Source organism: Podarcis vaucheri, assembly GCF_965113315.1.
Source record: "Podarcis vaucheri genome assembly, chromosome: 11".
NCBI classification, from domain to species: Eukaryota; Metazoa; Chordata; class Lepidosauria; order Squamata; family Lacertidae; genus Podarcis; species Podarcis vaucheri.
The window spans coordinates 65,090,515-65,105,547 of NC_138749.1; the positions used below are offsets into that span (position 1 = coordinate 65,090,515).

Below are 15,033 nucleotides of genomic sequence, written 5' to 3' on the forward strand. Positions count from 1 at the left end.
CCACAGCGACCCAGAGGTACCGGAAAGGGTTACTTCCAGGTTTCGCCGCTCGTGCATGTGCAGACGAGCAAAATAATTTCACGCGCATGTGCAGAGGTGGCAAATCGTGACCTGCGCACGCACAGATGCAGGTTGCGTTCTGCTCATGTTGCGAACGGGGCTCCGGAACGAATCCCATTTGCAACCAGAGGTACCACTGTACTTCTGCTTCATTGACTATGCAAAAGCCTTTGACTGCATGGACCACAGCAAACTATGGCAAGTTCTTAAAGAAATGGGAGTGCCTGATCACCTCATCTGTCTCCTGAGAAATCTCTATGTGGGACAAGAAGCTACAGTTAGAACTGGATATGGAACAACTGATTGGTTCAAAATTGGGAAAGGAGTACGACAAGGCTGTATATTGTCTCCCTGCTTATTTAACTTATATGCAGAATTCATCATGCGAAAGGCTGGACTGGATGAATCCCAAGCTGGAATTAAGATCGCCGGAAGAAATATCAACAACCTCAGATATGCAGATGACACAACCTTGATGGAGGAATTAAAGAACCTCTTAATGAGGGTGAAAGAGGAGAGCGCAAAATATAGTCTGAAGCTCAACATCAAAAAAACGAAGATCATGGCCACTGGGCCCATCACCTCCTGGCAAATAGAAGGGGAAGAAATGGAGGCCGTGAGAGATTTTACTTTCTTTGGCTCCATGATCACGGCAGATGGTGACAGCAGTCACAAAATTAAAAAACGCCTGCTTCTTGGGAGAAAAGCGATGATAAACCTAGATAGCATCTCAAAAAGCCTTGTCGAAAAAGATCTATATACTGAAAGCTATGGTTTCCCCAGTAGTGATGTATGGAAGTGAGAGCTGGACCACAAAGAAGGCTGACCACCGGAAAATTGATGCTTTTGAATTGTGGTGCTGGAGGAGACTCTTGAGAGTCCCATGGACTGCAAGAAGATCAAACCTCTGCATTCTGAAGGAAATCAGCCCTGAGTGCTCACTGAAAGGAAAGATTCTGAAGCTGAGGCTCCAATACTTTGGCCACCTCATGAGAAGAGAAGACTCTCTGGAAAGAAAAGCTCTGATGTTGGGTAAGATTGAGGGCACAAGGAGAAGGGAATGACAGAAGACGAGATGGTTGGACAGTGTTATAGAAGCGACCAACATGAATTTGATGAAACTCCGGGAGGCACTGGAAGACAGGAGTGCCTGGCGTGCTCTGGTCCACAGGTTCACGAGGAGTTGGACATGACTAATCAACTAAACAACAAAGCACAAAAATATGCAATAGTTCTAGACTCCATGAGGACCACAAACAAAAAAACAAGCACTCAGTATCCATTGATTCTAGAATAACATGCCATGTGTACATCGCCTGATGGAGACCAGCTCTTTCCAAAGGCCACACAATCAGCCTAGAAACTCCCCATGTTGAGTTGATGAAGTGAAATATGGAAATATCCTTTAGTCAGAGTAGAAACTACCAGAGAAAGGTCCAAGTTTATTATGACAGCTTTTCTTTTAAAATTGTGCTCTTTCCTACAGGGTGTAACTTTGTTAGCTGGAACATGTTCTGTAATATATATTTTTAATGTGATTTTCTTAGCTGAAACTATGAGCTGTCTGTATTACTAAGGCACTTACTACATTGCTATTTAAACACCATTGGATGCATTCTGAACTCAGATTCCTCTGACCTATTTTGAATGCTCTGAAACCTAGACTACCTTCCATCACACTAAAGCCAATGGATCCTAGAAAGCAGTTGAAACAGAAAGCTGTCTTTTTTCTGATTAATAATAAATACAGTGCAAAGTATACATGCAGTTATAGCTAAATGATTTAAAGGTCAAGCAAGAAAAAAAACCCTAGGCCCGAAAGTAGCAAAGCTCTTGATACTCAGAATTTTTTAAACACTTTTCCTTGTCGCTGGCTAAATCTAGTCGTATCTGCCCACCAAGAACTTGATGCCTCTTCACCAATAAGCATCTTGAACTGTCACTGAAGGTTCAGACTGAAAGACCTTGCACACACTCAGAACACCATAGAAGCCCCTTGTGATAATGGGTTTTTTACATATTCTTTAGCATTGCTGAAATATCAGTGTTAAAACTGTGTAAAATTTCAGAACATAAATATATCAGATTATTAAAATTTCACCATCCACTATGAAAGGAAATTTCTGTCCAACATCAATTTTATCCAATATTCAAAAGCCTTTTGTCAGAAAATAAAAACACATTTTAGATATTCTGCATTTATTTTATGATTCAGCCCTTGTTGAATAAGTAATGAAAGCAAAATCAACCAGGAGAACCATATACAATAACAGTTCATTTAATTTTTCAAACTTTTCAGTCTGAATAGATAAGGATCATGCCACTTCTGAAAAGTTCTCAGGATTCAGTTTAGTACATCCTACATAGCCATTATAAGGTGTCATAAAGGGTGCAATCCAATGCCATTTACCTAGAAGTTAGTCCCACTGAATTCAATGGGAGTTACTTCTGAGTAGCCATGCATAGACTTGCACTGTAATACTTTGATATACAATATTTAATATTTATACATTAGTTTCAGTTCCAAACTGTTGGATATATTATGTCTTAATCTCCTAAATAAGACAATACTCTCACAGTCACTCTCCTTTGGAACTTATCTTGAAAGTGGGCTTAACAGTCTTGAGCAATAGGGCAAGCAACACTTATCCTAGATAATTTTACATTAACCAATTCTCCATTGGATGATATTCAATTATGGCATTCTGCTTGCACAACAGGACTTCCCCTTTCTCTCCTTCCCTCTTTAGTCCCCCCTCCAGGTCATATGCTCTGGAGAGTTGGGGGGGACACTAAAGAGCTGATGGGGGGCAGAGGGGGAGGAGGAGGAGAGGACCTGCTACGTACGCTGGTGCAACATTGGATCTCACCCACATATTCTTTAGTTCATTCTTTAATTTTATGTCATTTGGATTTTTCTAATTCTTGACATGTTAGTTTATCCATGTCTCATTTCAGCCCTTCTGTTTTTTAAAATAATTGGCTCAACTTATGCTCTCTGTTTAGAAATATATATTTACTTCTTTGTTACTCTTTTGCTATTGAATAATGAATTCTTTTCCTATTCAACTTAGGAGTCTGTAACTAACTTTTATTTACATTTTTCTTTACTTTTACTTCCTCCTCCTCCTCCTGATGCCTAGCATACTTGCCACTGAGAACTGGTTGAATGGATTTCTTTCAGCACTGAAGAAATCCTGTAAACCTTTTTATTTTATATATACCCAATTACATTCCCTTATATCTTTTATCTTTGATTGTCTTCCCTTATATCTTTCTTCTTTCCTTCTTCTTCCTCTTCATTTTATGTGGCCAATGAGATCTGGACAGAGTTTCTTTGTAACTAGTATTTATTGTTTGTTTGTTTGTTTGTTTGTTTGTTTGCTTGCTTGCTTGCTTGCTTGGTTTCCTGAAACTACAGATTCTTGAAGCCTATAGAAGAGCGTACAGGGATGGAAAAGTCAGAAGGTTTTGTTCCTAGCACCACAGATGCAAGAATTGAAAAGTCCAGGAGTTTCTTCTATCCTTTGCGCATGGTAAAGGAAGCAGGAAGAAAATGAATGTTTGCGTTACATCACACTGCCTTCTTATCTCTCTGAACCCCAACATATTTTGCTGAAAGACTAAGAAGAAGTCAAACTGTCAGAGAGGCACTGTGAGATGGGCCTGTGAATTCATGGGGAAAGTCCACTGTATTTCAGGCTCCACTACCCCATCTGTAAAGGTTGCTGGGAAGATACATAAAACAGGAAATGCATCTGTACTAACCTCAGGTGTAGATTGCTCTGTACATCTAAATGAATGAAGGGGGAAGCTGTTAACTCTCCCTTGGTTCACATTTATCTGGAACTTGCTTATATTCTATAAGAATAAAGAATGTTCTTTTCCCTTCCCTCCCATTTACTCTCACAGTGTCCCTGCCTTTATTCAAGAATGGCACTCTGACCTGAATGCTGATCTGTTTGTCACTCCTTTACCCTAAGGTCACTATAGTCCTCCTTTTTGTCCCTCCACTAGAGGCAGCTTATGGTTTGTTTTCTTCATTCTGGTCAGGGACGCAAGCAGCCATCTCAAAGTCCTTTCATGACTTGAACTTCATCTCAAGCAAAAGCTGTTGGTGGTGCTCAGTGTCTACACAAGAGACTTTGCCACAACGGGAGCACCTGTCCATTAGTTAACTGATTAGCTAATAAGCACCTGTGGCAGCAAAGCCAGACCAGCATCTGGAGATGCAGTCCCTCAGAATTCCACCAGAGGGCTGGAGCCTCTCTCTGATTTGCTCCCAAGACAGCCAGTCAGAGGGAGGCGGAGCCAGCACTTTCGGAGGGAAAATAAAAGAAGCCATTTCGGAGGGACAGACTTAGCTAGGGCTTGATTTAGATGAGACATAGGGCTCAGGTTGAGAGATAGGGATCAGGAGAGGTTTGTCTGAGGGAGAACTGGCTGTGTTTTGAGTGGAACATCCATTCTGAGGAGAACATCTAAAGCCAGAGAAAATAGCCTCTCAGCTTAGATAGGAAGATCCAGTTGAGGGTCTTGGGAAAGTAAAAAAGGATTTAAACTGGAGGGTTGAGTCTGAGGCAGGAGAGGAAGAAACTGTGGGAAGGCACTCTTATTCTTGGGTCTCCTTCCAGTCTGGAGGCCAGAGATCTTCTGGGAAAAGACGACCCTCAAACCAATAACAAGGGCTGTGGGGACCCCCTGGGTCTGTTATACTAACTGGAATCCCTCAAGAGTGAGATTGTTAAGAGAGGGGGGAACCGAGGAAAAGTGGCCCTCCCTCGTGAAGCAAATTGCTAATCTGTGAAGGAAGCTGTGCAGCATCAAAAGTATTTAACGAACACCTCTCATAACTAAGTAAAGGAAGAAGAAACTGAGTTAAGCATTTTACCACCTATTCTGGAAACCTGAGCATCTACCCGAAGTGTAACAACTGATTTTTAGCAACTGAAGTTTAAGAAAAGATGTGCACATACTACTGTGTTTAAGCCTGTGACATCCTTGTATTTAGTTTAAGTGATAAGTTATCTTTTACTGGAAAGAACGAATTGCCTGGCCCAACTTTGTTTCACAAACTTCTCTCTGTAAATAAAAGTCTTCTTGTTTGTTTGTTCAGCTTCTGCCTAAGACTCTGAATGACTAAGGTAAATTGTAGAAATGTATGTAATTGGTGTACCGTGAGGTAGGTTCACTATATTTAATTGGGGGCAGTCAGCGGAGTGAATCCGCTCATTGGGCTAGAAAATCTACCTGCTTCACTAGCCAGTTTGGAAATGTTACTAGGACTTGACAATGGTTATTATAATGAACAACTGGATGCATTACATAATCAAATTACTCATTTTAAAATGTTTTGACATGATTGTCTGGAACTCTGGGAACTTTAGTTCCATAATAGAGCTAAGGATCTCTGTCTAGGAATTGTCAATACAACAAGACAAAATTTAACAGCGATAAATGCAAAGGTTTGCATTTAGGTACAAAGAATCAATGGTACAAAAAAAAAGAAAAGAAAAGAAAAGATGGGGGAGACCTGGCTTGGCAGCAGTACTAGCGAAAAAAATGTAAGTGTCTTAGAAGATCAGAGGCTGAACAAGAGCCAGCAGTGTGATGTGATGCTACAGTAACAGAAACATAGTGCCCAAATCATGGGGTTGTAATAGGATCTGCGCAGTTCAGACCATGTCTAAAGTACTCTGTCTAGTTCTGGACACCACATTAAGAAGGACATTAAGAAATGGAGTGCGAACAAAGAGGATAATCAGGTTGGTGAGGGATTTTGGAAACCAAGTCCTTTAAAGAAGGATTGAAAGAGCTGTATATGTTTAGCCTGGAAAAGAGAATATTAAGAGGCGACATGGTAGTAGTTTTCAAATATCTGAAGGACCTTTATGGAGTAGATGGATCAGACATGTTCTCTCTTGCTCCAGCAGGCAGGACTAGAACCAATGAGTGAAAGTTAAAAGGAAGCAGATTTTAGTTAAGCATAAGAGAAACCTCTAAGGGCCACAGCTGTTTGACAGGAGAACAGACTGCCTCAGGAGGTGGTAGGTTCTTATCTCACTGGAGATGTTTAAGAAGAGGCTAAAAGGCCACATGTCACTGATTCTGCTCCTGCATTGCCAATTCTGCACTGAGTAGAACTTGGACTAGATGACTTTTTAAGCCAATTCTGATTCCATCATATATCCCTTGTTGCTGTTGACAGTTTTATAAATGGATTCCAGGAGGAAATGTGGCCACCTCAATTCATCCCATCTTTAGATGAATGACTTTAGGCCATTTGTTACCAGAAATCCCACAACTTAATTTGATCAACATTTTCATCCACTACGTTCAAGTTACTTTTGCAACTTTGGGCACATGCTACTTATCTGTACCTAGAAGACTTGTCCATTCAAAAAAAAAAGGACTTCTTGTTGCTGTGTATGACACACACATTTTATCACCACCATTATTTCACAACCCTTTATGCACATCCAATGACACAAGAATGCACCTAGGTGGGTTCCCTGAATGGTAAACTTGCAGAAGCTAAGCAGGTCTGGATGTGATCATCACCTTAATGGGAGACTGCCTACAAACCACATGCAAGATACCTAGAGTTCCATGATGGAAGAAAGGGAAGAAAATCAATAATAAAGCATGGGGAAGGTCTTAAAATGGTTCTCATGGCACATATATCAGTGGTGCTACATTGTTTCATTCATGAATGCCATCGCCTTGGAGGCAGAGCCTTCACCTTGGGAAGATTTTATGGATGTCCTCACAGAAGATGTTATTGGCTTTGGCAGGATATTCCTGTGCAATTGTGTGGCCTACTCCCACAGTTCCGTTAGGTATCTTGCCCAGGCAATGACTGTGGGTAGACCTATGTAAAGAAGAAATATTAATTGTCCACTAGGCATGAATTGGTTCTTTCCCTACCTGTTGCATCATTTTCGAAGTGGTTTTGTGCAGTGACGTCATGAAGGCAGGGAGCGCCTATTTCCACAAGGATGCCCTGAGCAAATACCTTGGGAGTAAGGTAGACTTTGTTTTTAACCAGAGACTTGAAGGCCTGCCACGTAATCTAATACAGTACAATACTCATTCCACACACCATCTGTGGGAACGCCAGGAACAGGCTTTTGCTCGTGCTTACATAATCCCCCCCCCCACTCCCCGCCAAAGCTACTCTCCGAAGTTTGCCTTTTGCTCCCACCTCTCTAGTTTACAAGTGAGAACTGCTCGGCTTGTATTTTGGATTGGCGGAGCCACGGCGAGTGACATCAACCCCATCACTTTCGATTGGCCCGCTGGTTGCTGGGACTGGAAGGACTTCGGGCGGGCCAGTTAACCCCATCTCTGCCGAAGGTGCAAACTTCGGCGCTCTTGCGCAGGGCGCGGGGCAGGGCGGGGGAGAGCTGCCCCGGGAGGGAAACGGGGCGCCGCGGGGAGGGGGGGCGAGCCGGGGGGAGGGAGAGCCCCGCCCCGCCCCCCACGCCGGCGCGGGCGAGAGCGGCGCGCGTCGCCCTTTTAAGCGGGGTGTGCGCGCCTCCGGAGCAGCACGCGGCTTGGCGAGCGGAGGCCGGGATTGGCCGCGGCGCGGGCTGGCGGTCCCGCCTCCCCCGCCAAAAGGCCTTCTGAGTGGCAGCGCGAGAAGGTAAACAGAGTGGGCTCGCTCTGGCGGCCGCCCGGGAGCTGCGGGCGGGGCGGGCGGAGGCGCTGCTGCTGCTGCTGCCAGAGCGGGATGGGCTTGGGCGAAGCGGGCGCCGAGCGAGACGCGGCCGGAGCAGCGCGGAGCGGCGGACAGCGCGGGCTGCGGCTGAGGGTCCCGCCGGGCGCCGCCTGACCGGAGGGAGGGAGGAGGAGGCGCGAGAGCGAGCGAGAGAGCGAGCGGGGAAACACCCCTCGGTGCTACTTGAATTACTTGAAATCGCCACTTGTGACACTGTTCTGGCCAGGAGGAGCAGCCGCCGCCGCCGCCGCCAGGATCGCAGCCCAGCCCGCGCGCTCTCCCGGAGTTGGCCGGCGTCGGCGGGCGCGAGGGCGGCCAGGTCAAAAGGTGGGGCTGGCGGCGCTTCTCCCCCTTTCTCCGGGGGGCGGCGGTCGCGGATGGTCGTGGTTATGTAAACGTCGAGGCGCGGAAGTGGATCCTTCGGCGTGAGCGCCTCCCCCCGCGATCCGCAGCCTGAAGGCAGCGCCCGGAGATCGCAGCCCCCCCCAGGCCCCCCCCCGCCTCGCTCGCCCTCGCCCCTCCGCCTCTCCCCCCCGCGGGAAGCGTGGCCCATCGGCGCCCGCAGGATGTCCGCGGTGGCGTACATGGACTTCGTGGCTGCCCAGTGCCTGGTGTCCATCTCCAACCGCTCGGCGGCCCAGCCCGACGTGACCCGGGACGCGGAGCTGCTGAAGATGCCCGAGGAAGAGGAGGACGAGGCCGCCGCCGCCGCCACCAAGGAGATGAGCGACCCCCGGGACGCCTGGAAGGATTATTGCACTTTGGTGACCATTGCCAAAAGCTTGTTGGACCTGAACAAGTACCGGCCCCTGCCCACCCCCTCCGTCTGCAGCGACAGCGTGGAGAGCCCCGACGAGGACGCGGGCTCCGACAGCGACGTGACCACCGAGTCCGGCTCCAGCCCCTCGCACAGCCCCGCCGGGGGGCAGGAGGCGGGCGGCGGGTCCCACCCGCTCTCGCTGCTGCGCGGCGCGGCGCCCGCCAAGGGGAAGCTGGCCGCCGAAAAGAGACACAAGTGCCCCTACGGCGGGTGTGGCAAGGTCTACGGCAAGTCCTCCCACCTGAAAGCCCACTACCGAGTGCACACAGGTGAGGGGGGGGTCGGGGGAGGGGTCGGGGCTGAAGCTGTTTACAGAAACGCCGCCGTTACATAAAGGCGAGCAGGGCTCTCTTCTCGCCGCCGCTGCTGCTGCTGCTGCTTTGCCTTTAAAAAAAAGATGTCGGTTGTCCTCGTTTGAACCCTCTTAAAGATGCGGCGGTGATTTTCGCTCTCCGGGGCTTCCCGGCCCGTTTCCGCCTTCGCGGCGCTCGAGAGAGCAGCCTGGCTTCGCTTGGGTACAGGGTGTCGATGCAAACGGCACGTCGAGGCGGTGGGGGGGGGGGTGGGAGGGAGAGCAAGGGGTGTTTTCACGGGCTTGTCAGGCTCCGGAGCCTCGGGTTTCCCCCTCCCCTCTCGCCTAGGTGTGCTTACACTGAGAAGCTCAGGCCAGCAGAGGAGCTGTTTAGTCCAAAAATGCTTCTTTGAGGATGGGAGGAACGCGAGGGCTGGGAGAGGGAGACCGAGAGGCATGCACTGCCAGAGCTTCTAAGGGATGCATCTGATTTCATGATGACTCTTTGCTTCTGGCCAGGGCATCGGCCAGGGGTCTGCCTGCAGATCTTGTATTGTGTCGCCTAGAATTATATTTCAGTGAAGTAAAATAGAGAATGGCAAGCTAACTTCATTCCTCCTCAGCTGTTTCCTCAAATAGCATATTTTCTAGAGCTGCATTTGCTTGGGTCTCCATGGCACATCTTGATTCCATAGAACTCACTGGGCGTGGCCTGGTTTTGGCAGTTGTTGTGGATTGATGATGTCCTTTCTGAACTCTTGTGAAAAGACGCATGGGTGATCCTGATGTTCACTGCATTTTCATGTATGATTGACTGGGCAGAGAAAGGGATAAGAGTGTGAAGTCTCTGTCTTTGGAAACTTTTCTATCTATCTTTTGAAATGACTTTCAGTTTCCATTTAATCCTCAATAATACAGTAGCCATCTTCATTTGAGAGATTTGAATGAAGACATGTTGCTTGACTGCCTGATGTCTTAGGTATTAGAATCGGCGGTTGAGTGTGTCTTCAGTAACGTGTTACTTCTAGGGGAATGCTTACTGTTTTATTCCCAGTTTAGAACCCAACCCACTGTAAGGGTCACACCCTCAGCTACTGAACACAGCTGGTTTTTCATTGCAGTATTCAATGTGCATCACCAAAAGAAAAATGAATTGCTTCACAGGTGCATGTTTAAGTAAAGCTTTTGTGGAAGACCAAGTGATTGGTGAATGTCACTTTTTCCAGCAAAGGACATGTTATCCATTTGTGTGCGCACATGTGTTGGCAGCTTCTAATAATGGTATGATAGCACACAGGGCTATGTATTTCTGTGGTATAGCAGTGGCAGAACATGGCTCTTTCATAGTTATGTGGTTATACATTTGGACTCAAGTCCTAAGAAAATGGGTGTCTATATTTTTCGTCTTAGACATGGGTGTACCCTACATTCAACTGGTACTTGCCTTGGCAGTGTCTATAGACTGGGAGAGAGGGGAAGTAAATGCTGAATTCACAACCCTAATTATCCATAAAACAGGATATTTTGTGCCCTGAGTTGGATGATATAGCAGTTTTGCAGCATGTTAACCTAGTAATATAAAAAGGTGTCTGTTTTAGCAATTAAATTCTAATTCTAAATTCTAAAAGCTGTGTTTTTAGATTTTAAGGTTTGGCTGAGAGCACTGCATGATGCATACAATCTGCATGGCTGTTTAAAAGTGGAAGCTGGCCTGATAAGGGGAGAGACTGAGTGAGGCAAGAGAGAAACTCATGTTGCTCAATATTAGCATTTTTCTTGTAGATTATTTTCCCACCACAACTTCCCCCCTTAAAAGCCAACTGGAAGAGGAAGAGATCTTTGTTTTAGGAACTGACACAAGACCAGTAGTGCTGCAAACATCTGTGTACTAAAGCATCTTTCTCCTGGAGGGAGTGGCAGAATGTGGATTCTGGCTGAACTCCCCGCTGAAGTGTCTTTCTGGCCTAGTTCTGTCTACTGTGGGAGGGAGTCCCAGTGCCGCTTTCCTGCTGACAGAACTGGCATCGTATGCAGTTCAGAACGGAAGATGAACAGGAAAAGGAGGGTCGTGTGTCACTCATCAGTGATTCCTGTGGTTAAAACACAGAACATAGGAAAGAAAAGAGTAAGAGCAACACCAGCCACTTTCCTTAGTAGAGCAGGAGTTCCAGCTAATTTGTGAATGTACAGAAGTCCATCACCTGAGGGTGTCCCACTAGCTTTTGGTGCCCATGCTGAACCAGTAACATCAGAGTTGGACTGGATTGGATTTGTGTGCTTTTGGCAATTAAAATGTTTCAGTTATCATATTATTTTGCAAAGTATGGATTTAATAGATTTGGTTTGAAATGTGTACTGGATTGAAATTCTCCCCAATCCCTACTTGCCATTGGTTTATATTCTACCGATAATGACATCTGCTCAATGGTCTGCAAGTTAGGAATGCAAATTACTTGCGTTATTAATTGACCTGCTAGGTGTGTACATAGATGCACTTATGTACATACATTTATGTACATACACTTATGTACATACATTATGTACATACATACATTCAAACTTATGTTCTACTTCCCACCAAGGATTCTGTTCTCTGCCTTTTACTAGCTGGAAAAGTGTTCTGGGTGAGAAATAATAAACTCTATGCTCTGTTTTGCTCTTTGAAATTCATTTGTATCACTGAGTTATTTACAGCTAGTAATAGCTTGTAGTGGTTAAATATCCCCACCCCATAAAAGTTATTCCTTTTGCAAGTAAAGTCTGTGTCCTTAGCAAACAAGACACTTGGACTCTACATTTGAGTGTAAAGCTTGCTTGCCTGATTAAAACCCCGCGAGGTCCATGGCATATACTGTGTGTTCCGTAGCTATATGGTGGCATTTCCTCAATGGTACCTGCCTGCCCCCACTCCATGGGCTGGCTCCCATTGGACATTGGGGATCTCTTTTTTAAAAAAGCACATTTCTGCTTTTATTACGTACAACTTTTAATGTATACTTAAATAGGCCGTTTTCTTCATTGGAACTTGCTTTCTGGGCCACCGAGTCCAATTTCCCACGCAGCCTTTCACAGCCACTGTGTAAAGAAGGCGCAGGTAAACCCTTGGCTGCTCCATTGTCTTACATTTTTAATGCATGCTCTCACATTTTATTCTGAAGAACGGTGTCAGAATCCTGCTCAATCGCCCTTTCAAGTAAAATGTTTTTTCAGTGAGTTTTATTCATTATACAGTGTAAAACTACAAGTGTCATAGCAGTCTGTGCCATAGCTTATGAGGGCAGCTGTACTGAGCAACTTACCAGAGCACAGGGTATACTATTCTAGTTGAAGGGGCTTCCTCAAATTTAGGGTGTATCTGCTCCATGTCCAAGTGGGAGGGGGGCCTGGAGGCACTTGCATGGTCCTTGTGGACACTGTGGACATTTTGCACCTGGCTTTCAACCACCTGGGATCAAGGAAAGATTCCAGGGTGCCAGGATGGCAACTGACATCTCCACCACCTGGCAGCAAGTGGCTGGGAATCATTGGATCTGGACTGTTCTCTCACATTAATACTCCACCCTGTAGAATTCTATCAGTTATATTTTATCTGCACATTCAGAATGAATTTCTGGAGGCAAAATGCTTTTTCTGTGCAGTCTGAACAGGAGCAGTTGCCATTAAGAAAAAATATCGGAATAGGCCAATATATATATGTGGAATGTGACTTTTCCTCTTTGAGTTCTCAAAGCTCTTAACTGAGCTCAGTCTGTCATCTGAACTGGCCAGATATTTAACTGAGAATCAATCACAGTCAGCCCATCATTTGAAGAATAAGACTTGAGAGCCATATTGCCCCCAAATGGAAACTAGGCATTCTGTTTGGGGACTGTAACCTTGGTTTAAGGAGCCTTTAGGAGTTTCTAACCCTGCTGTGGGGGATCTGCATCAGTGTAACCCTAACCATGCTGAAAATCTCTCTGAAAGTTGTGGAAGGTCATAGTGTGTGAGTTAAGATGAAAGAGTTTTTAAAAAAGCCTTTATGGGTCTGTAAACCATGATAATCACAGCTGTCTCCCAAACAGGCTCTTTCTCCCTTCTGGGGTCAGAAGTACATCTTGCTTTGAGGGCTGCATGTGACATAACAAAGGAACAAACAAAGCCCCAAATCGCAAAGTTAGCAATGGATATGAACTTCAAAGCAAGACTCCATGGTAAAACTGTGGAGTAACAAGTAATTGAGAAGTTCAATACGTGTCATTTGGATCTCAATATAGACAATGGTTCCCTATCCTTCTACTGGTATTTAAGCTTATACAACTACCTTGGCAATTCCTTAATTCATTTAAATTATAATTGAATTATTACTGGTGGTACTCTTTGATGTCATTGCCACTCAATCCCCAGTGCAGCTCTCACCAGCCTCAGGCAGCCTGGCTCTGCTCAGGGATCTTGCAGTCCAGCAGCATCTGGAAAGCCTCACAGCTGCCTCTCTGGATGTTGATTATATGTGTGCCATTTGAGGTCTCCATGTAAGTTTCTCGTTTCTAGCATACACACTAAAAACAAGCAAACATTGGTATCTTTTTAATAGAGCTTTGGGTCTAAATCCATGATGGTAATTAAATTCAAAGTGCTGCAGTTATCATGGATAAGATGGAAGTTACATGTGGTTTCAACATCTATCCTGTGTTTGAGAGAAAGTTCTCACAATAAGTTGTGTCTTCCACATCAGAAGTCCCAACCTTCCCCTATTATTCACTCACAGGGAGAAATGCAGTGTGTGAATGGATGGATCGAGGATATGCTCTTGTGAACACAATGCCTACTTGAGGTGACTGGCGCGACAGTAAGGATTTCTCTTTGCAAGAATCCTTTTATTTTTAAAACTCTTATGCTAGTGAAAATACTGTGTGAATAGTGAAATGCATTATATTTGACTCTAATACTATATTGATAATGCCTGATTAAATGGCAAGATCAGTTTCTATTACTCACAAACTTTGTTTTCTAATGTTCATTTCTTCTTCATCTCAAGTATAAAACACACATATTGTATCCTAAGGGGGATAAAATGCATATTGAAGAGGAAAGCAGTGAGCAATAAGAGTCAGAGTTACTCATAAGCTTCATTCTTTCACACCAAAATTGGTAACTATAATTGCCACAAATGGACATTCTGAAAATGCCAGCATTAATGATTTATTGCTCCATGTTGTCCCTTTGCAAAAAAAGAGCATGTTCTGTATTTGTTTGTGCTTTCTAGAAAATGAAGTACATTACTTTTCCGTAGCACTGTATAATATTCACATTATTTGTTTATTTATATCTATATAGATAATATATACACACACAAACACCCCTCTCTATATTTTAACTTTCAAAAACACCAAATTTAAAAACACCAAAAGAAACTCAATGCAGCTAACAAATCAAAGCATTACACAACTTTTAAAGCATATCTTGCAGTTCCTGTTCCTTGACACAGTCCTGAAACCAAACTATTAACATCATGAACTAACCACAATAATAATTTCTAAAATAGCCATCAAATTAAAGCAGTGTTAACTGTAAGCATCTAAAAGCTTATACACACACACACACACACACACACACACACACACACAGAAACAAAAGGCACACCTCCCACCTCCCCTTCCCTCCACCCCCCAGTTGTACAGCTTTCATACCAATCTCGACATACGACTAAATACCTGGTGACTCCCCTTCCACCCTTTTCCTGGTTTCTCCTCCCCCCCATTGCGTATTCAAAATTTTTAATCTTCGAATATCTTCTTTTATTAAATTCTATTAACTCCTATTCTGCTGGATTTACTCACGACCTGCTAGGTGGTATTTACTTGTTTATACTGGTTCTTAAAATATTCAATAAACATCTTCCAATCATCCTTATATTCTTTATCATCTTTTTCTCTTACCCTGTTCGTTATGCTTGCCAATTCAGCATATTCAAACATTTTAAACTGCCACTCTTCCTTGGTGGGTACTGTATTTGTTCCCACCTTTGTACCAATAAGATTCTAGCAGCAGTGGTGGCATATAATAATATTTTTTTTGTTTTGATTTTTAGGGACTTCTGTTGTTACCATTACCAAAAGGAATGCCTCGGGCTTTGGGGGGAATTTTTTTTGAATATCTTTT

General features: G+C 44.6%; 1 protein-coding gene and 1 long non-coding RNA gene across 4 annotated transcripts in view; both read left to right on the forward strand.

Moving 5' to 3' along the window:
• Window positions 1-5,175, forward strand: part of LOC309542772 — a 48,090-nt gene extending 42,915 nt beyond the window's left edge. The window contains exon 3 of the long non-coding RNA XR_014224416.1: window positions 3,482-5,175. This is a non-coding gene — a long non-coding RNA (uncharacterized lncRNA). The remainder of the gene's footprint in view (window positions 1-3,481) is intronic.
• Window positions 5,176-7,579: 2,404 nt separating this feature from the next.
• KLF9 (KLF transcription factor 9) overlaps window positions 7,580-15,033 on the forward strand; it is a 32,418-nt gene continuing 24,964 nt past the window's right edge. The window contains exons 1-2 of one of the 3 annotated variants that reach the window (XR_014224392.1): window positions 7,580-7,705; window positions 13,640-13,705. Coding sequence is in view for 2 of the 3 variants with exons in the window: in XM_082241667.1 (XP_082097793.1) it covers window positions 8,347-8,869; window positions 10,675-10,784 (633 nt within the window). In the remaining variant the exon portion in view is untranslated. Of the gene's footprint in view, window positions 7,706-7,913; window positions 8,870-10,674; window positions 11,645-13,639; window positions 13,706-15,033 lie in introns of those variants that run through there. The other 2 variants (XM_082241667.1, XM_082241666.1) reach the window with 2 other exon arrangements.